Here is a 23,150-nt window from a genome sequence, read left to right as displayed (position 1 = left end):
CATTTAGGCCCCCAGAAGATGTATTATCTTGACTGTGAAAGTACACAATATCTTTCAGAATCTGATGGAAAGATTACAATGAAACGTACTAAGCATACGACCTATATCAAAAACCATTTTGGTTATTACATGACATTTCCTCTGGTGCTACTCTTTGGTCACCTTATCACAACTTCAATCTTCTGCTAGTCTTGCACCTAAAGTCCTATATTATATACCAGGGGTCTTCTACATTTTTTAAGCCACGGACCCCTTAACTGAAAAAGAGACGAAGCATATCCTACATATATTGTATAAAATAAAGTTGCATAATAACTTGGGCCTACAATAACATGCAGGGCGGCCTAAATCCGTTATACATACCTTTTTAGTGCATAGAATACTAAGCTATAAAACAATAATTGTTGTTTTAGATGAGTACCTTACCTATAGGCCAGTAAGCCCATCATAAGTGGGGATTTCTATTTGCAAATAATATGTTGTTTGTTAATACATTTTAATTTTTGAAAAAAACTTTCAAAAATAAACAATAATTTGTTACCATTTTACACCAGTCTTAGTGTCCCTTTATAGGCTTTGTGTAGGTGTCACATCACATTTCTTCCTCTGGAATATTCTCCCTTCGGACATCCGACAGTCTAACTTACAACTCTTCTTTTCTCTTTACCCTTGTATGTCCTCGGGTCGAATTTGACACATTTTCAATGATCAAAAATATTGGACGTCGAACTAAGAGCCGAAAATGTCGGAAAAAACAGACTAGGCGTTGGGAAAAGTGACAAAAACAACAATAAATCCAAGAAGAAAACGTTGAGAATGGACAACAAAAGTTTTTTCACAGTCAACAAGAAGACAACACAAAGGTTAACTTTATATGATATATACATTATAATATTTGCTTAATGTTTGATTACATCCGGCCTGTATACTTGTTATGAATGTCCTGGTGGATCTTCTTAGTCTCACTGAATCTATTAGACCTATCACTTAAAAAAGGGCTGTAGACAAGTCCACCTTTGTCGAGTCCAAGACAAGTCCAAGACCAGGGCTAGTCGGGACCGAGTCAAGACCGACTCCAAATGAGAGACAGAAAAAAACAATCCTCTTCAAGACTCACTTCCCTGTTCATAATGTATGTGATGTGAGAAGTATCTTCTATTTTAAGATGATAATTTTGCTTTATTTTTTCAAAAAGCAAGTGCAGAGTAACATACTGTAGGATCGCATTAGGCTATATTATTTACTTAAAATGGAAATGTTCCCATTCTTGAACTTATCACTAGTCCCAAAGAATCCATGGTACAAAGTGCTCGCTGACATTGTATCTGTGGCCTAAGTGAAAAGGACTGATCCCTGATGATCGAGGTATGATGCAGCCAGGTGTGTACCAGGGGACCAATCGCAATGCCATTCTAGATGGATTTTGGATTAAACTAATACCTGTTTTCTAATCGAGCACACTTCATAAAAGGTTTTGTTTTGAAGGAGGAAGTTACTTTAGAACAAAAGCATACAGTGCTGGACAGTGCTGGACTCGGAGTCCAATGGCGGACTCAAGTCCACGTCCAAATACCAACGAGTCCGAGACAATAGAAAAGCGCCTCGAGTCCGGACTCAAGTACTACAGCCCTGACTTAAAGCCCATACATGTCCTACCTTTGTAAATAAACTGAAATCTGCCCTTTGGGTCTCTCTCTCTCTCTCTCTCTCTCTCCCTAGGTTTTCCTCCTTGTCCTTTCTATTCACTCAGGCTTCTCTGTGCTGGACCATCATCTCTGTCCTGGCTGTCGGTGCCTTATTCCAGATGTTTTGGAATCTAAATCCACTACCTCCGGGAGATTCCCCCTCATCTCCTGTCTCTCTGTCCTTCGTCTGAAGGATGTCCATGTCTCTCTCCCCCTCTCCCTCTGTGGTTTTCCCGTCTCCTCTCCCTCTCCTCCCTTCTGTGTAAATGATGCTCTTGAGTTTTCCATTAGTGTGTTTTTGCAGTCGGCCTGGATCATATTTCATATATATGTTGAAATGGATTTACATAACTGTATTTTATTTTACATTTTAATTATTTCAATTTGTCCATCAAATATCTACCCTAATTGCAAAATGTGAAAGCTTTTAACATGACTGTATTTCACGTTACATCTCAATTTTTCTATAACATTATTATTTTCATAATGGTAGTTCCTTATTCTGTTAGTATATCTCTTTGTTGTTGTTTTGTATTACCTTTTTGTTTGTGTAATTGACTCACATGAGGGTCACCCCCAAATGATCTAACAAGTACAAATAAAGGAGGAATGAATGAATGAATAAATGAATGTTTAAAATCAGTCTTTGATTTTGTCATCCTGATATTTCATTTTGTAATTTTACTCTGTTGGTCTATTCTGTACGCACATCTGTTGCACGTCTGTCTGTCCAGGGAGAGGGATCGCTCTTCTTGAGGATTCTTTCCTATTTTTGCATGTTGAAGGCTTATTGTGAAGTTTTTCTATTCTCTAAATCGAGAGTCTAAGGACAGAAGATGTCATTTGCTGTACAGATTTTAAATTTAATTCTGCAAATCTAATTTGTGATGTTGAGCTTTTGGAGTTTAACTGGCTTGGCTTGACTTGACTAAACTTAAATGATGAAATGAGTTACAATCACAACAAAGGATCCTTAGTTTTTGCACAGATTGTTTTAGTCGGGACCGATGACTTTATAGCTGCATAAATTTAGTGTAAAGATAACACCATTTTTCACAAGTCTGCCTACAACTACAGTGTACAAATTTAATTAATACCAATAAGCCTAGAACCAGAACTACAAAAAGCTTTGTTGAACATATAGTATGTGTTCTGTACTATGTGTGTATGTATGTATGTGTGTGTGTGTGTGTGTGTGTAAGTACTAACCAGGACTGAGGCCCAGGTCTCTCACAAGGCCAGGGTTACAGGTACAAAACCTGTGGCTGAACTTGGTGATGAGGGTTTCCAGATACTCTCCTCTCTCCTCTGGTGCATGGATGTGTCTGAAGAAGTCCCGCAGAGCGTTGGGTAGAAACTGGTTACTGAAGTTATGGAGGGTCACCAGCTCGTCCAGGACATCCCGCCTGCACACACATACATACATAAATACAGACTAAATGGCATGACAGAAGCAACCCTTTTTTTATTTGTACTACTGAATTACTGCATGGATTCCTAAAGGAACACGCCGACTTATTGAGACTTTAGCTTATTCACAAGTCCATACAAACACTTTTCATCTCCGTGGATGTCGTAACTCTGTCTGACGCACCCACCATTAGCCTTGCTCAGCACAGATCCTGGAGGTAACCAGCTCAATCTAGCCTACTGCTCCCAATGAGTGACAAAATGTGACAACATGTTTCTATTTACACGTTGTGATTTGTATAGTCACAGCGTGTACAAACAACAAGGTCACATGAGACATAGCCATCTTCTAACCATATATTAACTGGGAACTATATTCTCCACAGAAGGCGAAGCGCTGCTAGTTCTGCTACTTGGGCGGAGTGGTTTGCTCGCAGTACCTGAGAATCCCTGTGGTGAGGAGCAGAGAGTAACAACGGTGCTTTTGAGGTGTTGCGCTAATCACTCCGCCCAAGTAGCAGTTCTTCACCTTCTGAGAACAGTTCCCAGTATTTCTCTGGTTAGAAGAAGACTGTGTCTCATGTGAACTTGTTATTTATACACAACAAATCACAACATGTAAATAGGAACATGTTGGCGTTATTTTGTCACTTATTGGGAGCAGTAGGCTAGATGGAGCTACCGCCAGGATATGTGCTAAGCTAGGCTAGCGGTGGGTGCGACAGACAGAGTTACGACACGCACAGAGATGAGAAGCGTACAGTATGTATGAACTTATCTAACTCTGGGGGATACAGTGAATGAGCTAAAGTCCTAATAAGTCTGTACGTTACTTTGAGGCAATACTGAAGTATCACATGAGCTGTTGTCACAGAAGTACCACATGTAAAAATGTAAACGTTTCATTATCACAAACTGTTATGAAAGTCAAGTGGTGAGTTTGTGGGTATTCTGTATTTCTGTGTTACCTTTCATCCAGGTAAACCCTCAGCATCTTCCAGTTGAGCCGTCTAGTGTAGAAGATGAATTTAGCCAGCTCTGTCGGATGATCCACTAGTATACCTTTAACATGAAATACCTGATACCCTACACACACACACACACAGAGACACACACACCACACACACACACACACACAATAGAATCATATCTTATGAGTGTAAATGTAGGTCTAACAGTTTCATAATCCATCCAGACATACGCACAAACTGTGATGTGTAAATACATCAGAAGTTTAGAATAATGACATCATCAAATAATAATTTTGTCACAACATTTTGCCAGACACCAACATGTGCACACACACACGCTTGCGCACACACAGTGAGGTAGTGTGTGTTTACCTCCTGTGAGTTAGAATTGAATGTCAGGCTGCCTTCATCTAGTTGGAGGTATAGTCTTCTGTATGAGAAACCAGCAGGTAGTCTTCTGTTGTAGATGGAGCAGTGTCCCCATGTGGACTTACACAGCCTGATGGATACACACAGGGGTTATAGAAGTAAATCAAAAGAACACAATACTGCACACATGTGGAGAAAAAACAGGCTTGTCTGGCAAGTTGACAGAAACAATACCTTGAATATTCTGTCTCCTATAAGTCTACTGCCATCATTTATTTTGTATACAGTACAGCAGATCAAATACAACTGTTCAGAATAATTTATGAGCCTGCATCAAATCCCCAACTCATTAGTTTAATCACCACAAAAACATGACAGGAAGTAGAGTTGAACCGTGTCCTTACCCTTGCCATAGATATTCGTCATTTCCCAGGTCCTGCCACACACAGCCCGCCAAGCACAGATCAGTAGCATTCAGGTACGAAAGTATGGTGATGCCTAATTCGGGTGGCAGCATCTCCAAATCTATAAAACCGTGCTGTTCCCTACCTACAGTTACCAAGAAAAAGGAGAAAGGCAGAATTATGCAACAAGTAGATCCAAGCAGGCGATCTGATTGGTCAACTAGACATTTAGAATGTGCTGAAATCAGCATGAGAGCACACCCAGAGCTGTTAAAGCACCCCGTTATCATCACTTAAAATATGACTCCACTACATCAATGTCAACATTCCAGAGTTAAAGCAAAAAATAGATCTAGATTTGTTTTTTTATTAAGGGTGTGAATCTTCACTAGTGTCACGATTGGATTATGATTGTCCCGTCAACTGTTGGAATCGATTAAATATGACGACGCATCACGATGTTTCACATCCTCAATATTATTGAATATTGCTACACATGGTTTTCATCAGCGAATTCAGATTTTGAACTCCCCTTTTATTGTATCTGCTCTAAAAAAAGATACTTCCTGAATGTAACAGGATCCTTTCACTGCAGATCCAAAAGAAAATTTGACCAACTGTAAAATCCAACATGTAACAGCATTAGGCAATAATCAATTATGAACTGCCACTGCACAGATGCAATGAGATGTTTAGTTGCGTTTCTCCAAAAGTTGAGTCAGCCTCAACTGTTTGCAGCAGGCCCGATGCGTTTTTTTGCGTGTCCTCCGCAGCACTACCCCCCCTGAAAATAAATGAAAACCTACGTTCTGTTTGAATGCCCGCTAAAGGTTTTTCAAGCCTAATCCTAATGTACTAACTGGTGTGGAAGCACCACACTCACAACAATGAATTCAAATGAAGGCTGCAAAAATGCATGAATCATGTTTGTCATCTATCTCTGTTGAAATGTATCATCCTATGCGTAACACATAGTCACGTTATTTGTGGCTCAGTGGTTAGCCCTTCTGTCTCACAGCAAGATTGCAGTGCAGAGTTTCATCCCCGCTCTAAGCAGGGCATTTCTGTTTGGATAGTTGGATAGTTTGAATGTGTTCCCCGTGTTTGTGTGGGTTTCCACCGTGGAAAACCGTGGGGGTTCGGTTTCAAACCACCATAAATGCATGCATGATAGATAACTAAAAAGGACTACAGCTAAAAATTAGCCGTCTGGCAAACACTGGCGCATTTACAGAAATGTTGATTTATGTGAATTGTCCAAATAAAGAAAGAAATCAATTGAAGTGATGTTTTGTCTGAAAGCAGCAAACCAATCCCTGTTTTTTCTAACTGAGCTGACTGTATGCACACGCCATCATGAATAATGGAAAGCAGATGGGCAACCAAAGGACTCAGAACAACCCCAAAACAAATGTAGAGAGTTAGTAGTAGCTATGTGCTGTGTGTGTGTGTGTGTGTGTGTGTGTGTGTTCATACCTCCCATGCGTGTTCTCAGCAGATGGTAGATGTCAGGGCCATGACACTGCTGAGGAACTCTTCTATGGGGACCACCATCTCTCCCTATGGACAAACAAACATTCATTCATTAATTGCTTCCTACTATTTAGCATGACAGGAAAGTGGGAGACTATCCCAGCATGCATTGTAGTTTCAGATTGACCAGACACAATGAGTTATTGAAAAGTATTTTACTGATGGACTGAGGGTCTTCTCATAAAGCTGGGCTTTTTGCAGCAAAAAAGCGTTATTATTTTTAAATTGGTGCTACAAGACCAAAGAAAACAGAGAAAAGAAGTGGTTGTATTCCCTTTCCCTTAAAACATAGAAAACCTACAACTACCAGAATGCACTGCGCCGCACCGGACCAATGACAATCCCACTTGTGGGTGACATAATGTGAGCACTGTCTTGTTTTACCATTTTATCTGAGTTAGGTCTGCGTTTGAGAGAGAGAGAGAGAGAGAGAGAGGAGAGGGAGAGAGAGAGAGAGAGAGAGAGAGAGTGAGAGAGAGAGAAAAGAGAGCTCCGCACGGTGCCGCAGCAAAATCGCTTTGGGAAGGAACTAGTTTTGGTGGAACATGTCTACATCCAAAAGTAGTTTCAGTTGTGCAACAGAAAACCGATTGGACAGATAGTCTAGCTAGCTGTCTGGATTTACCCTGCAGAGATCTGAGGACCAGGTAACCATAGTCCTCAGATTGGATAGTCTAGCTAGCTGTCTGGATTTACCCTGCAGAGATCTGAGGACCAGGTAACCATAGTCCTCAGAAATCCACCAAAGATAGAGGAAGGGGACAAACATCAGTTGAAAAGACACGCATCTGGCAACATTTCCTGCAGCACCGGAGCAATCCTGGAAGTGAAGCTAGACTATCGGCAAAGTGACCCTTTAATAAATACATAAATTACAAAGACTTATGTATCATATTCTTTGGCTCTTATTTATTATTACAGTTTTGCTTAAGTTATTTTCATGGTTTCTCATTCTTCATGTACAGTACTTATTTATAGAATTTGTGCTAAATTGTGAAAACCTGAAAACTCATCATACTGTAAATGTATGGAATGAGGTGCTCATGAAGTTTCAGCTAAATGGAGTTAGTGATGAAGGTCAAACCTTCATTTTGCTTTATTTGCATTTTGCAACTGGGAAAATTTGGCTTTCCCCGGGGTCACTCGGGATTACATTTAAAGACTTATGAGAAAAGCTTGGATGTTCAAATTCTAGGAGAAGAGCAACAAGGAGGAGACACATGGCTGGAGCTAAACAACTAGAAGACAAACTGAAACACAGGAGCAAGAATGACAGTCAGGTGGGGTCAAATTTATAGATAAACTAAGTAGTGTACTTAAGTACAAATTTAAAGTACTTGTACTTTACTTGAGTCTTTTCATGCCACTTTCTACTTCTACTCTGCTGCATTTCAGAGAGAAATATTGTAGTTTTTTACTCCACTGCATTCATCTGACAGCTTTGGTTATTAGTTACTTCACACATTAAGATTTTTGCAAACAAAACACATGTGGTTTATAAAATATGTTGTTTTATTATAAATTAACCTACCCAACAATATAACAGCCTGATTAGCAGATTAAAGACTTAGTTGACTGATAGATAGAACTGTTTGGATTGTTTCCAGTTTCTAAAATGTGAGGATTTGTCTGCAGTGAGTACTTTTACTTACTTTAAGTACATTTTTCTGACTTGCATCCTTTTACTAAAGTTACATTTTCAATGCAGGACTTTTACTTATAACTGAGTATTTTCACACAAGGAACATCCTGACAGTAAGATATGTGAGAAATATCAGTCCCCCACTGACTTTTCTTGCTGAATACTTCTTAATCTCACACTTTCCCATATGCATATTTCTTGTGCTCCCTCTGTCATGAATGAATGAATGGGTGCACATGTTTTGGTGGACTGTAGAAACTGAATTGCCCTTTGGGGACAAATAAAGCTATCTCTTTTGGTATCTGTATATGGTTATTTATGTATGCACCAAAAACCAAGGCAAATTCCCTAAGTGTAACTGAATGTGGCAATAAACACTTAAAAAAAAATTCCGATTCAATCTGTGGAATTAAAAAGTCTAGTCAAACTCTGAAATTAATCCATAGTCTTCGTTTCATTCACAAAAGAGGTGCATAATGCTACTCCGACAGCTTCGATGTCGCACGGACCGCTACAGGAAATCCTTCCTACCACATGCAATAAAACTTTTAACACGTCATCACTGGGTGCTAGACCAGACTCTGAGACAGAAAAAATGTTCCGATTACCTTGGTACCTTCCTCCTCCTTGGTCAGCCAGTCGGTCTGCAAGCTCTTCCTGAAGCTGCTGCTGTTGTCTGGGAGGCAGCCTCCACAGTGCTTGACCCATCTATACGGCAGCACAGTAACACAGTCATTTAATTCATTTTTAATTTATACTCTTTATTGATCCCATATGGGGAAATTACAATTAACACTCTGTTGTTATTACACATACACAGGCCTGAAATACACACACATGCTCAGGTCCTATACATGCACTAATGGAGAGATGTCAGAGAGAGTGGTGCCAGTACTGGACCAGCACCCTGAGATGTTGAGGGGGGTTCAGTGCCTTGCTCAAGAGCACCCTGGCAGTGAACTGGCATCTCTCCAGCTACCAATCCACATTCCATACTTGGGTCCAAACGGGGACTTGGACCTGCGACCCTCCGGTTCCCAACCCACCTCCCTAACGACTGAGCTACTGCCCAAAAAAGCACATGTGAGTCACTTTAATAATGATATATTATAATACGCTGTATTAGAGTTGACCCATATGACCCATATGGTAAAAAGTGGCAGACTTTACACACTTCTCATTGTCCATTTTCTCATTTATACGTCACAGGAAAAGTTCTGTTCTGGAAGCATTTGACAACTGCTCATATTTCAGTTTACTGTATGTGCATGCAGTAATGTAATCATACTTATGATGATTTATTTTTTATAATAACATTCATACATTGTGCATGAAAAAGTATTTTGATTACATAATATTGAACTAAAACTGGCTGTAGTTAATTCTAATCCATGTGTCCGTCCGAAACACTGTAACTGAATATGATCACAAAAACGTTATGACACATATTGAATACACTGTACATGAATCATACTCCATGTCCACTGTACTGTATTTGTAGGCTGTCACTATAATGAAGGCTTACCACTGGTCCATAGTGTCAGGATCAATCACTGCAATGACCCAGTAACACCACGCATCCACATTTCGAGTAAATTATATATTTAATAGTGTTGAACACATGATTTAAACACCCAAATATCTGCCAAAGATATACTGTACCATATCCACCGATACAAGCAACCTGTTTATTAATAATTTGTTATATTCCAGCACCAGTTGTACTTTTGCATTGCCCTATTATTGCCTTACTGCATGTAGCGGTTTGTTTACATGTGTTATGCATGTGTATGTATTTATTCACTTTTTTCTATACAAACCTATCCATCTGTCCATAGTAGTTATTGTTTGTTTACCTTGTTGAGGTTTGTTGTCCTTATTATATTATATATATATATATATATATATATATACATATACATATACATATATATATATATTTTATTTTATTAAAGAGCAACATTGGCCGGAGTCAAGTTCCCAGAATGAGTTCACACTTGTGAACACAACATGTACTGACCACTGGGAAGAATGTATGATAAAATGTATTATATTATTCAGACTATCCATGGAAATGCATTTGATTTATTTCATTAAACTATCCAATAGTAAGTTAAACAATTCAACAAGGGTTTTATACTAAATCTGCCCATCTATGCTTGAGATGGGAATACAGTATATCTCTTGCTGTTGTCATTTCTTCTGGTCAAATTGTTAGATTGTAAAGCACTGCATGTGTCATGTTGAAGCTTATGTGCTGCAGAGAAACAACTTAAAATGGGTCAGGCGAAAAAACTTGACTCCTTTTTAAGTTTCAAATAATCTACATAGCAGTCCCTACAACATTTGATAGATTTCGTCAATACAACACAGCTACCATTAATTCTATGTTGTTAGGTTTACACATTTATAAATGAAAATAGTTTAAGTCTAATAATGAAAGTTTATTTGCACTTATGTGATTGTGATTAATGGGATTACAATGTTGCAAATGTTACACAGCTGTTTACACATTTCTGTAGGTACATTTTTTGTTTTTATTTCACACTTGCGTTGGCAATGTAAATAATAGTCCATTTGAATTCAATTAATTAAGAGAGAGAGAGAGACAGTATTATCCTTGATGATTTGGCAATATTGTTATTTCTGACTTTCATGCCAATAAAGCAAATTGAATTGAAATTGAGAGAGAGAGAGAGAAAGAGAAAGAGAGCTGGCAGACAGCACTGAAGTGTGACTGAAAGATTTCCTTCAGGATGAATAAAGTATCTATCGAAATCAGATGACTGCGTGTGACATTATATACCAACCACTGACAGTCAGTAGGAAAGTTAGCCCTTAGCATCACAGCAATAAAGGCACCTCCATCTACTCAAAGCATTGTCAGAATTCTTTGCTGACAAACTTAGTCGACTTATAAGTGTGTAGCAATGAACAAAGCAGTCTTTTTTTGAATAAAGTGCCCCGTCTTCCTTTCCCTTTCAGCCTGTCTAACGTAAGCTGTGTTGCATAAACACATTCTATTACACTGTTGTAAACATCAACGTTGGAAGTTCGAGAAAGCAAGGTAGTTTGACCTTTAGTCCCGCCCTACCTTCTATATCATTGGTCAAACTTATCACAACAGCATTCAAAATCGAACGTCATTGGTGGAATTGGCTGTTAGTCGCAATCGCTTTTAACAAATCCCCGAGTTAGCTTACCGAGCTAGTTTAAGTTGACGAATACAGCGTCGACCCAAACAACAAAGAGTTTTGCTGCACTATTAAAGGAATTCCGTCTTATTTATTTTATAAGCAGGGTGCAGTATTTCCTAATAATTACAATACAGCGGAGTAACCATGGACTGTATAACGTTACCTGAGTTTAGTGAGTCCTCTGACAACCCGACCTGCACACAAGTACAGCTGGAAATGCGGTTTCTTTGCTATCAAACGTATCCAGTTGTCGTTTCATTTAGCCAAGCACGACTAAAAATAGAGCAGTTGCTCCTTAGGTTCAGGGGGAACCCTTCACACCGCGGTCTATCATCGGTTTGACACCATGGATGTATTTTTGCACACTCCTCCTCCTCCTCCTCCTCCTGTCTCCTCTGCCCCTCCCCTGTTCTCTACCCAGTCATCCCAGAAACATGAACGGAAGGACAATTTAGAATTTCACAACGCTGAGTCAAACGCGTTCATTTTCTATGCAAATGTGCCTTACCTATGCCAAATTGACAAACTAGCTAAACTAAACGAAAAAGGCAGAGAGCAGTGTGCGTAAAGGTTAGCTACGTCAATGACGTCAACTCGTTTCAGTACGTGGGAAGACTTGCGTGTAATAGCCAATCCTGTTTCGTGCTGTTGATCACCCGGTAGAAACAAAACTATAACCGAAGAATTCTTGCTAACGACGAGACATCGAAACTAACGCACTTTCATTTGCATATCGAAACACAACATCGAATGTTTATGCAAAAGAACTAACTTTAGGTTTGTAGTGTCGTCTAACGTTACCATTTTTGTGTTACCATGACAGACGGACCAACGTTAGCCATTCTGTGACGTTAACTTCGGTTCGGTTAACGTCTCTGTTCAGGTTGGCGCTTCTCTCTCTTTTTCACAGATACAAATGCTGTCTTCAGGAGACGTCCAGGGTTGTCTTCGCAAACTGGAAACTCTCCTGCGGGTGATAAAGTACCCAGGATATGTCGACTACAATGGGTAACAAAACAAAAGCTTCCGTTATGCTATCTGTTAGATATGTTGTTTGGTTGTCACTCCCCGATGTGAGTCGAGTGCAGGTTTGAGTCGCGCAGGCGCAGATGTAAACGGTTTACGACATAACACGTCATACCCGATGGGAGTCAAGTCAGAGACGTCTATTAGTGGTGGGCGATACTGCAAAATTTGGTATCGATCCGATACCAGATACATATAGGGTCCGTATTGCCGATACCGATACCAATACGATACTTTTTACTTAAAAAAATACTTTTGTGTAGGGGAGAGCATTTCATTATTTCTGAGGTGAATGAAGGATCAATTCTTTAGGCAATATTTTTTTATTAATGTATTGAAGTGCACAAAATTATTAGTTATTAGGCACTGTAGAATGAATACAAACCACATTTTGCAGCCTTTTTAAAAAATAAATAAATAAATAAAGAAAGAAAGAATAACAAAAATTTTGCTGTCTTATTCTTGAGCAATCACACTAACTAATGCACAAGACGCGATATGACATGACTAACATAATATTAGCCTACTCTTACAAGCTACCTGGGTATTCTCTGCCTCTCTGAAATGACTCTCCCAACGAACTCTGTCTCTGTGCCGGGGGTCTGGAAGTGGATTGATTTCCCTCCTCATTTCTTCGTTTTTGTAGATCAGCATTTTCCTTGTCATGTGTTTTTAAGTGTTTGTATTGGTTTGTAGTGTTGCCACAGTATCGAATGCTCTTTTTCGTTTGCTCAGGAAGGTGGAAGACACAAGCAAAGTATAGTGAACGTAGAGGAGAGATATCTAAATTAAAATATCAATTCAATTACAGTTGTATCGATCAAATACCAATACCAGCGTTGGCATCGATACAATCGATATTTAGATTGATCCGCCCACCCCTAAAGTCTATATTTCTATGGTTACACCGGCTCTGTACCAGCGCAGAATGCAGATGTTACTTGCACACGTTTTAAAAGTTTACGACATAACTGTCATATTGAAATTTGTTAAATCCATTAAGTAATAAACCATCATTCCAAACAATAACAGAAGATGGGAATCATTTGAAAAACGTTTTATCAATCTTCGATTGTTTGATTGCTAACGTTGGCTCCAACGCCATTCAAGTGACAACCTTTGTTGTGTTTGATTGCTAGCTTGTAGCTAAGCTAGCAGTCATTTCAAAAACGTTTTAGCTATTTATGATTGATTGCTAACGTTAGCTCAAAACACCATTCAGCTGACAACCTTTGTTGTTTGGTTTCTAACTTGTAGCCAGCAGTGAACGAACTTCGTTAAGTAGGTCAATTTTTACTCTATTGACATTCCAGAAGTGTCTCGTTAGCATCTTGTTTGCTACTTGTCGCAGTGACGCATGCGCAACTCACAGCTTCCCTCGTCGCAAAGTGACGCATGCGCGACTCAAATCTGCACTCGCCTCACATTGGGCAGTGACATTGTTACCAATAACTATTTACGTTTCAGTGCCAGAAGCCCCTATAACACCACACGTTATTTTTGAACTAACCTAGTATACTATTAAAAAAGGCAGTTTTCTAACAGTTTGGACTTGCAGTGAAAAAACCTGGACTTAACCATTTCAAGGGCATTTTGTATTCAGAGACCGATCTCGGGATGTTAGGTATCTCGAACGTGACTTGTGACTTGGACCACACCTTTTTTCAAACTCTTCCTTCATTTTGATCACAAGTAAACACCTGTAAAGTTTTGTGACCGCATTTTGCACTGACAAAAGCTGGCCAAAGACATAAAAAAAACACTCAAAGTACTCAACGGTTCCCGCCTCAGCAGGTGTCTCCAGGACCATATTTTGCCATACTGACACACAGACTCAAAAAGAGTCAATACCAACATTGCTGTGGTTGGCTGGTACACATGCTCAGATTTAGTAGCTGCAAAATGTGATTGTCACTCCCTGCCTAAACACACTTGTGTGTGAACTTGATTTTAACACAACTGTGACAGCTATTTTAAGCAGTGTGCAGCGTGGACGTTACACGTCAGATTCTGTTTTCTCATTTGCATTTTTCACAATCTCCCACTTTGATCTTTGTTTCTCCACCAGCCTTTCCAAAGGAGATCCCTCCGCTTTTCTACCAATTGTGAGCTTTACCTTCACCTCATTTTCTCCACCTTTTGCGAAGCAACTATTGGAGGATGGACTGGAGCTGACTGGCAAAACTGACCTCCGATTCACTGACACTCTTTATAAGGTAGCACATACACACATTCTGAGAGCTTTGTTTTTACAGATGTAGCATTACGAAATGCTATCAAAGTTCTTAATTCACATTAGTCCCCTCCCTCTGTGAAGCACAGTGACTACTAACCCACTAGTGTTCAGTGGACTCTTACTTTTACGCTCACAATTATTCTACTATCATGCACTGCTCTGTTCAACTGTGAGCATGTGTTTTGTGTGTGTAGGTGCTGCGAGATGTCTTCCACTATAAACCCATACTGACCAAGCAGCAGTTCCTTCAGTGGGGTTTCTCTCTAAGGAAAATCTCTGTCACCTGTGACATCATTAACTTGGTCCTGCAGAAACACAATCAGCTGAAGAAGGTACAAAACATTTAATGTTTTTTTTTTATTTGTATGTCTATGTGTGTATTTAATGTTGATGCATATTCTGTAAGTAATCTGTCACATTAAAGGCAGCCGAGCATTCTGCCTTTTACTTAAAGGTTACATAAGCTACAATGTAAGTTAATAGGGCATTTGTCCAGCTTGTATTTACTTCAACAAAAGTGCTTGTTTTTCCGCTGATACTAGACATGATGTAAAGGATTCCTAAGGAAGTCAACCTTCCTGTTAAAGAGTAAGATCTTTTTTTAAACATAAAAACATCTGCAAAATTGCGTTTGCTAAACCCACCAGACTCCATGTAAAGAAACCGTAATTTAGCATCGTAAAACACACTTCGTTCGCAGAAACAGAAACAAAATAAAACTAATGCCTGACTCCACTTCAACTGTGCTATCGCATAACTAATAGCATAATTAAGATGAAGAATAGAAGTTAGTATAAAACATGAAAAAATAAGAAGCTAAAGATTTAAAGAGATTTACCAGGATTTGCCACCCTACTCATAAACCAATAAATAAAACCTTGTATTACTAAAGTGCTCACTAAAGTAGAGCCAGGGCTTAGAGTGCAAGGTGCATTGTGCAGTTTGTCATGTTTTGATTCAGGACCCTAACAGCTTGGGGATAAAATCTCCGACTGAGTCTTTCTATATTAGCCATGATGCTTCTGAATTGCTTACCTGATTTCAGCAGCTGAAAAAGACAGGTGCCAGGGTTGGCGGTGTCCTTTAAAATCTTGACAGCCCTTATCCAACAACTGTTGTGATGGAGTTCGTCCAGGGATGGGAGAGCTGAACTGTAGCAACGCTCCGCAGCACGGATCACTCTTTAGACGGCCTTCCTGTCCTTCTCACAGCTGGACACCACGCTGCCATTTGCTGTGTCAGGATACTCTCCACAGTGGCAGAGTAAAACATCTTGGCTGGGCTGGCTCCAAACTTCCTCAGCTGCCTTAGATGATACAGGCGCTGATTAGCTTTCCCGGCCATAGTCTGGGTGTGAGCAGACCAAGTAAGGTCCTCAGAGATGGTGACACCCAGATATTTAAAACAGCTCACACGCTCTACTGGGGCCGTGCTGATGTTGATAGGATGTTCATAGGAGTGCTGACCCCTCCTGAAAAAAGAAGCTCCATTGTTTTGCTGGTGTTGTAATACAGTAGACGCAGCCAAGCTGGCGTGCGCAAATGTGACGTTATAAGAGTGCCGTGACTGTTTATAATCCCGCGTGGAGGTCACGACACTAGTTGCAGTCGTCTCCTGAACAGAGGTGGCACTAATGAGCAAAGGCTACTATAATTGCTATTTCTATGGACTAGAAAGAATGTAAACTACACCGGAACTGGCAGCAGCACTGCAATCAATTCTTTGATTTGATTAATTGACCTCCTTTGTAGGATCAAGCCTTTCATTCACCATAAAAGAATTCATCTTAAGCCAGTAAGTTTACAAGAGTGACATGCAATCACTCTGAGAGTCGTCGTTCTGGCTTCCTGTTTCCGCTCTGTCGCGCGCCACTGAAAAAAATAGAGTGGTGCTCACTCTCTCGACACACACTCAAAATCCTGGCACGCAAGGGAGATCTACGGCATTTTGGCGTCACATAGCACACGCACCCTTGGATGCGTCAACTGTAAAACGGTTCTTAGTCTGGCACCATGATGCCAGACTCTCTACCTCCTCCCTGTAGGCTGTCTTGTTGTTGTTGGATATGGACCCCAGCATAAGAGGGTTAAAGGTCCATCTCTGAAGGGATCCACTTAGAATATGAATCAGTCAGTGGCAAAACGAGCACTTTTTTGAAGGTAGATACAAGCTGGACAAATGCCCTATAAACTTACATTGTATCTTGTTCCTCTGCTTCAGACTGCAGCAATTTCGCTTTATGCTGGACCAACGTCAAAGATTCATCATTCATCAGTCACTTAGAAATAAAAACATAGGAAAATAGGGTCCAGGGTGAAAAAACGGTTTAAGTAAAAGTAACAATCCACTTTTTATAAATCTAGACTTGGCATTAAGGTATCCTGCCACCAAGATGGAAGAGCGTCACTGCCACTACTGTAACAAATTGGGGCGTAACTAGAGCAATTGCCCAAAGTTGGATGACAAGATAGTTGGACTGGCAGCTCTTGATCAAAATATTAATGATCATATTGAAAGTTTTCTTTCAAAAGGTTTTTGTGCTACAGTGGCAGATGGCCTGCGTGTTCCAGTCATACTAAGGGACAGCCATGCATACTAGCGTAGCGGTAAATAAATACTCTAGACCTGAAACAAATTGTCGGACACCACTATCTGTGCCGCAAAAGTACTGAAGAATATAGGAAATAACACAACAGTATACAAACATCATTCAAGAAACAGCAATTCTGTAATGTTTCCAATAGAATTGTGTGTTTATGTGTGTTGTAGCCAAAAGGCCGATGTCCTGCCACACACAAGGATGACAGAGGGGAAGCTCATCCAGCAATGGCTGATGCAGACACTGTAAGTATAGTGTAAAGTGCCATACCGCCAATAAAAGTACAGCTGTGGCCTCTGATATGCAGCAATGCCTTCAACCCCATCACAGAAAATGCACATGCACCGTGCTGAAAAATCTGACAAAAAATAAATTTTCTCTTTTTGACTATATGTAACTGTTTCTTAAAATGTGTCATTTTTCATCTGATCATCATAAATGACCTGTGACAGCAAACGAGACTTGAAAACGCAATTTTTTATATAGTCTTTGCCTCTGCCTGGGTCCGTTTTTTCCCGCAAAGTCACAGAATGATTTACGACAGGTAGACTGCGCTATGGTAACACATTCTGACGGGTCACAGATTTCAGTGTAACACCGGAACCCCTGTGTAAGTGCATCCAGCCAGGTAAAGGGTAGCAGGAGATATCTTTGTATATGCCTAATTGTATTTTATTTTTATTGTAGAAGTTATCTGCTGTAGTTATGGCTGATACTGGGGTATGGCCATCACAGGAAAGAAGGAAATTAAACGAAGAACAACTAAAAGCTAAAAAGGTAAGTGAGAGATGACGGGCGAAATTACGAGTCAATCTTTGTCGATCTTACAACAGATGGAGACAATTACGGGATTGTAAATTATTTTAAAGACATCCCTGAATTGTCCCTCAGGTATGTAATATTTCTATTTCATTCATAAAAAGACTTTACAATGTGTGATGTGGTTGTACAGATCGCACATTGTACACAGAAGTTTATTAAACAGAGCCAAACCAACGTCTGTGTGAAAGGGACAGCCGGCCTGGCGGGACAACATGCACGATGTGGATCTGCTCACACACACTAGACCCCAACACTGTTGTGTAACACATCGCACCTATTCCAATAGGCATGCAATGTAAAATGGCTCAGTGGTTAGCACTGCCACAAGACATGCATGCTAGGTAACACCTGCCCTTACCCTTGACTTAGGTACTAGCATTACAACCGGAGTTGCTCCCCGGGCGCTGGACTATGGCTGCCCACAGCTCCTAGTTAAGATACCTTCATTGTATGTGTAAATAAATGAAGGAAGGGTAATGAAATGAAAAGGGTTCATCATGAAGGGATCCCTTCTTGGTTAGTATTTTGTTTGTAAATGCAGTCAGCTGTTTAGTCAGTATGGCAAAGGGTGTGTTTTGTTACCTGGAAGCCATTTATACTTGGCTAGGGTCGTTGTCCTTTTGAAAGATGGCGCATGGTCAAAGGCACATAAACCTTAAAGGTGCTCTAAGCAATGCCACGCATGTTTTAGGCTACAACATCTGTTGTCACATACAGCAAACCTCTCACTATTTGCAAGCTGCCTGTCCCCAGAACACACTGTAAAAAACATCTCCTCACTATCTGCTAGCTGCCTGTCCCCTGAACACACTGTAAAAAACATCTCCTCACTATCTGTAAAACCGGTCTCTGTAGACAGCCCAGGGTCTACAAACTCCAACAAGCAAACTGTGTCCCACCTGCACCACGAAGCAACGGCGTTCCAGCCAATAACCGACAAGAAGGATTTGGGGGTGGGGGTGGGGGGTTGGTGCGCGGAAGCACAGAAGGGAGGGGACGGAATGAGGAGGAGGGAAGGGCGAGCTAGTCTCGTTTTGTTACTTTGAAAATACTTTGAACGTCAACAAGAAGTAACGGCACCCAACATGCTTAGAGCACCTTTAAAGTCACTGAAATACAAAGGAGTGTTAGCAAGGATGTCAAGCGGTAAATGACTATTAGCAGGTAGGGGGAGGCTATTTACAAAAAGTTGTGTCAGACAGGTGAATGATTAGAAATGTGCATAGTTTAATACCATTGTGTTTTTATGTGTTTCAGATCTCCGAGAGGCCACTTGTTGTGAATCACGCAGAAAATTGCTCCACTTCTCACACAAACTCCTCCCACGCTGAAGCATTCTCCTCCCATTATGAAACCTATACCTCTCATAATGATGTGCACTCCTCCAATTCTCCTGGAAATGGAATCAATGAGCTGGCAGGACAAGAAGAGGACAAGGAGAATATTCTTTACGTAAGCATTTACCAAACCAGTATAAAGACTAAAGGCTGTTTTATACTTCTGCTTGATATCTACGCTGGTACTACGTGCTAGGTACAGTACGTGAAGACAAAAACCTATGCCGGACCCTACGCCAAAGCCTGAACCTCTCGAAAAATTTAACTACACGTCTTGGCGACGCACATCTCTTGGCCGTGGCGTCTCATTTCTTGGTTCTCATTCTCCATAAAGAACCTGAAATCAAGGAGAGGGTAAACTTTTCCTGCTGCAGATTACCCACCGGAGTCAGAAAGAACAGGGGAGACACTTTGTTCCTCACTCCGAAGCTAATCTACCTACCGCTCCCCACACACACGCACACATGCCGGCTCGACGCACACACCAGCGCACAGGTATAAACATCAGGCCACTTACTTAGGCAACAGCGAAAGCTCTGCGTGGGGCCTCCGCACAGCCATAAATCAGCCTTGATATCCTGTCCATAAATACTACAAACAGGATTGGTGACAAAGCGCAGCCCTGGGGAGGCCAACCCTCATCTGGAACGAGTCTGACTTACTGCCGAGAACCGGGACCCAGCTCTCGCTTTGTTCACACAGAGATTGAATGACCCCATACTCCCACAGTATCTCCCGAGGGACACAGATCCAGATCCACAAAACACATGTAGACCGGTTGGGCATACTCCCAGTTTGAACACATGCCAATATAAAATGTAATATTACTGTCTTCTTTCAGTCATCAGAGGTGGAGGGAAGGCTCTCAGCACTGGAAGCTCAACTCGGGGTTCTTCTGTCTAGGCTAGACAGGCTTAGTATCCTGGAGAAACGCCTGGAGGGACTTGACAAACCGAGAAACACAGCCAAGGTGAATAAGTCATTATTTACGCTACTTCTTTAATATTTTATTTCAGGTATTTTACAGTGTGTACCAAAAGTATTCAGTGCTTCATTTGTTCCACATTTTGTTATGTTACAGCCTTATTCTAAAATGGATTCAATTCATTTTTTTCTCAAAATACCCAATAATGTTTTTTTGAGACGTTTGCAAATTTAATAAAAATAAAAACGAAGAAATCAGTTGTACGTAAGTATTCACAGCCTTTGCAATCAAGCTCAAATTGAGCTCAGGTGCATTCTGTTTCCACTGGTCATCCTTGAGATGTTTCTACAGCTTAATTGGAGTCCACCTGTGGTAAATTCAATTTGTTGGACATGATTCGGAAAGGCAACACCTTGTCTATATATAAGGTCCCACAGTTACCAGTGCACACCAGACCAGAAAACCAGATCTGGGGAATAAAAAGTCCTCCGATCGGGTTGACGGTTTATCTTTCAACAGGACAACGATCCTAAGCACACAGCCAAGATATCGAAGCAGTGGCTTCAGGACAACGCTGTGAATGTCCTAGAGTGGCCCAGCCAGAGCCCAGACTTGAGTCCCATTGAACATCTCTGGAGCGATCTAAAAATGGCTGTGCACCAACCCTACCCATCCAACCCGATGGAGCTTGAGAGGTTCTGTAAAGAGGAATGGGCCAACCTGGCCAAAGATAGGTGTGCCAAGCTTGTGGCTTTATAGTCCAAAAGACTTGAAGCTGTCAAAGGAGCCACAACAAAGTACTGAGCAAAGGCTGTGAATACTTATGTACAATTTATATTTTTGTTCTTTATTTCTAATAAATTTGCAAACATTTAAAAAAAAAAAATCATGTTGTCATTATAGGGTATTGAATGTAGAATGTTGAGGGAAAAAAATGAATTGAATGCATTTTGGAATAAGGCTGTAACATAAAATGTGGAAAAAAGTGAAGCGCTGTGAATACTTTCCGTCTGCACTGTATATTCTTTTATTGGACAAAGAGCAAAAATACAATTGCAGTTACCTTTTCTTTTTATCATCTTCTATTCCAGAATGAAGGACAAGTCATCACTATATCCAGAGAGAGCTGGGAAAATCTGATGAGCAGAGTCCTGTTATTGGAAACCAAACAAGATCTGAGCAATATACAGGTAGTGTACAGGCTGTAGAAGTTTATTTAAATTTCATCTCCTTGTAGACTGGATTCACAGAATGTCTTGTCAGTTTCTGCCTGTTATTGTGTTGATTCATTTAAACATGTACAGGCATCTTCACATAACAATTTCAGGGTTGTAACAAATTGCTAATGTGTGTATATTATACAGTGCTCTTGCTAAATTAAACAATTAACTGTGATAATCTGTGCAATAATCTCACTATGCTACTGTGTAATATTTGCAATATTTATTCTTGTGACAAATGCAATGTCCCCACAGTTGTATCCTCCAGTTACAGTATTGATCATTTATTATTTTTAATAAAGTAAACATTACTATAAACAGTACATTCTCTTCATAATTGGCCATTCTTTACTAAGTTAAACTGGTCGCCTTCATAGGTGGTTAAAAAGGGATTATTTTGAAACTAGCATTAAGCCACTTTTCAGATGAATCCTTGACTAAGCACATTTTTTTAAAGGGCCGTTCCCCTTTTGCTTTGTCCCCTTTCTTAGCTAAGTGTCCCCCCTCCGTGTCCGTTATCTGCCTCCTCCTGTTCCTCCAGCTCCATGTCTGACGTTGCGAAGGTGAGACAGACAAACTCGCCTCGCTGCCACCATGGATAAACAAATCTAACCTTTTCCAGCTTTTCAATGATTAGGGTCATCATTTTGGAAGTAACATCACCTTTTGGTTGTGTTATTTCTTTCATGTTCTATTGTGCTGTGTTGTGAACATCTCGGGGCATAGGACTGTCTTAAAAGGCGTGGGCACCATCCAGTTACCTCCCATTTAAAAAAATAAATAAAGAAAAAACATAAATCCCAAAAAGCATCTTCATTTTCTGATGAGAGTCTGTAGAAACTAAGTGGTTGAGGTTGTAGATTTTGGTGTTGCACTGAGTTGCATTATACTGTTAAGTATTATATTCAGCATTATATTGTCTTCTCATGATCGCAAAATGACTTATTAAATTTTAATTCTGTATTTCTTTTACATATACCCTTCTAGTTTAGTATGTGTGCCAGAAGAAAACGGAATTAATTCTAATCATTTTAGATGGTTGCATTAGCAAACACATTTCCAAACAGAAAGCAAGCATGTCTCAAATGTCATGACCGGAGGACAATGGGTACTATTTGCTTATACATAATTTGACTAAACAATATAAACAATACATAAAAAAACTAGCTAGCCATCGTCTGCTTTCAGGCTGCAGTAAGTCTTTCTTCAGCAAGAGCAAGAACTATAAATTTCTTGTCTTTCTTTATCCAGGAGGACCTCAAGGACAGGCTAGAGAGGATCACCAACATGTAAGCTCTTAATTCTAGTTTTTCAATATCTAACAGTTTCTCTGAAAATACTGTTTTCTACAGACCTCAGAAACGGCCGCTGAAAAGGAATTCAGAGATTGTTCTGCTCCCTGATTTTTATGACCTTGTGTGCTTAACTTTGTGTTTCAGTTAATAATAATATATTTCTAATACAGTATTGTTTTGGACTTGGGACAAAGTTCATTTCATGATTTCTGTGTTTGTGTATGTCTTAAATTTGTAGGCTGAAGAGCACCTCCAGTCTCCTGAAGAACACTGAATCCTCCACAGCACACTGCACATAAATAATGTTAAATGATGTAATATTGCGCCACAATGTCGGTGCGCTTTTCTATCTTGGCATTGGTAATGTAGCTTATTAAACCCAGCCTTGCATTGCCGGACCTATCTCCACAGCACAGTCAGTGCTGGAGTATGGTCTGGCTACAACATTTATCAGTTCTGGGATAGGGGGTGAAAGTCAC

General features: G+C 40.2%; 2 protein-coding genes across 5 annotated transcripts in view; one reads left to right on the top strand and one right to left on the bottom strand.

Annotated features, from left to right (window-relative positions):
• The window catches only part of fbxo8 (F-box protein 8), an 18,287-nt gene extending 6,407 nt beyond the window's left edge, over window positions 1-11,880 (bottom strand). Inside the window, 8 exon segments of the mRNA XM_032537924.1 lie at window positions 2,895-3,091; window positions 4,064-4,163; window positions 4,166-4,181; window positions 4,439-4,565; window positions 4,840-4,984; window positions 6,316-6,399; window positions 8,623-8,722; window positions 11,818-11,880. Of these exon segments, the coding sequence (XP_032393815.1) occupies window positions 2,895-3,091; window positions 4,064-4,163; window positions 4,166-4,181; window positions 4,439-4,565; window positions 4,840-4,984; window positions 6,316-6,399; window positions 8,623-8,722 (769 nt within the window). The 5' untranslated portion in view covers window positions 11,818-11,880.
• On the top strand, window positions 11,824-23,150 carry cep44 (centrosomal protein 44). 4 transcript variants are annotated; one of them, XM_032537896.1, is made up of 12 exons: window positions 11,824-11,988; window positions 12,122-12,219; window positions 14,306-14,453; window positions 14,668-14,805; window positions 17,243-17,317; window positions 17,760-17,849; window positions 19,152-19,346; window positions 20,073-20,201; window positions 21,248-21,346; window positions 21,868-21,939; window positions 22,628-22,665; window positions 22,910-23,150. In XM_032537896.1, exons 2-12 carry the CDS (start codon window positions 12,128-12,130, stop codon window positions 22,968-22,970), a joined length of 1,137 nt encoding a protein of 378 aa, XP_032393787.1. In that variant the 5' UTR covers window positions 11,824-11,988; window positions 12,122-12,127; the 3' UTR covers window positions 22,971-23,150. The 4 variants fall into 4 exon arrangements, with proteins under 4 accessions (XP_032393787.1, XP_032393781.1, XP_032393794.1 ...); XM_032537890.1 differs by lacking the exon at window positions 11,824-11,988 and having other exon boundaries at window positions 12,104-12,219; XM_032537903.1 differs by lacking the exons at window positions 11,824-11,988; window positions 21,868-21,939 and having other exon boundaries at window positions 12,104-12,219.

Source organism: Etheostoma spectabile, chromosome 2, assembly GCF_008692095.1.
Source record: "Etheostoma spectabile isolate EspeVRDwgs_2016 chromosome 2, UIUC_Espe_1.0, whole genome shotgun sequence".
In the NCBI taxonomy this organism is placed as follows: Eukaryota; Metazoa; Chordata; class Actinopteri; order Perciformes; family Percidae; genus Etheostoma; species Etheostoma spectabile.
This window is presented reverse-complemented; position numbering and strand designations above follow the sequence as displayed.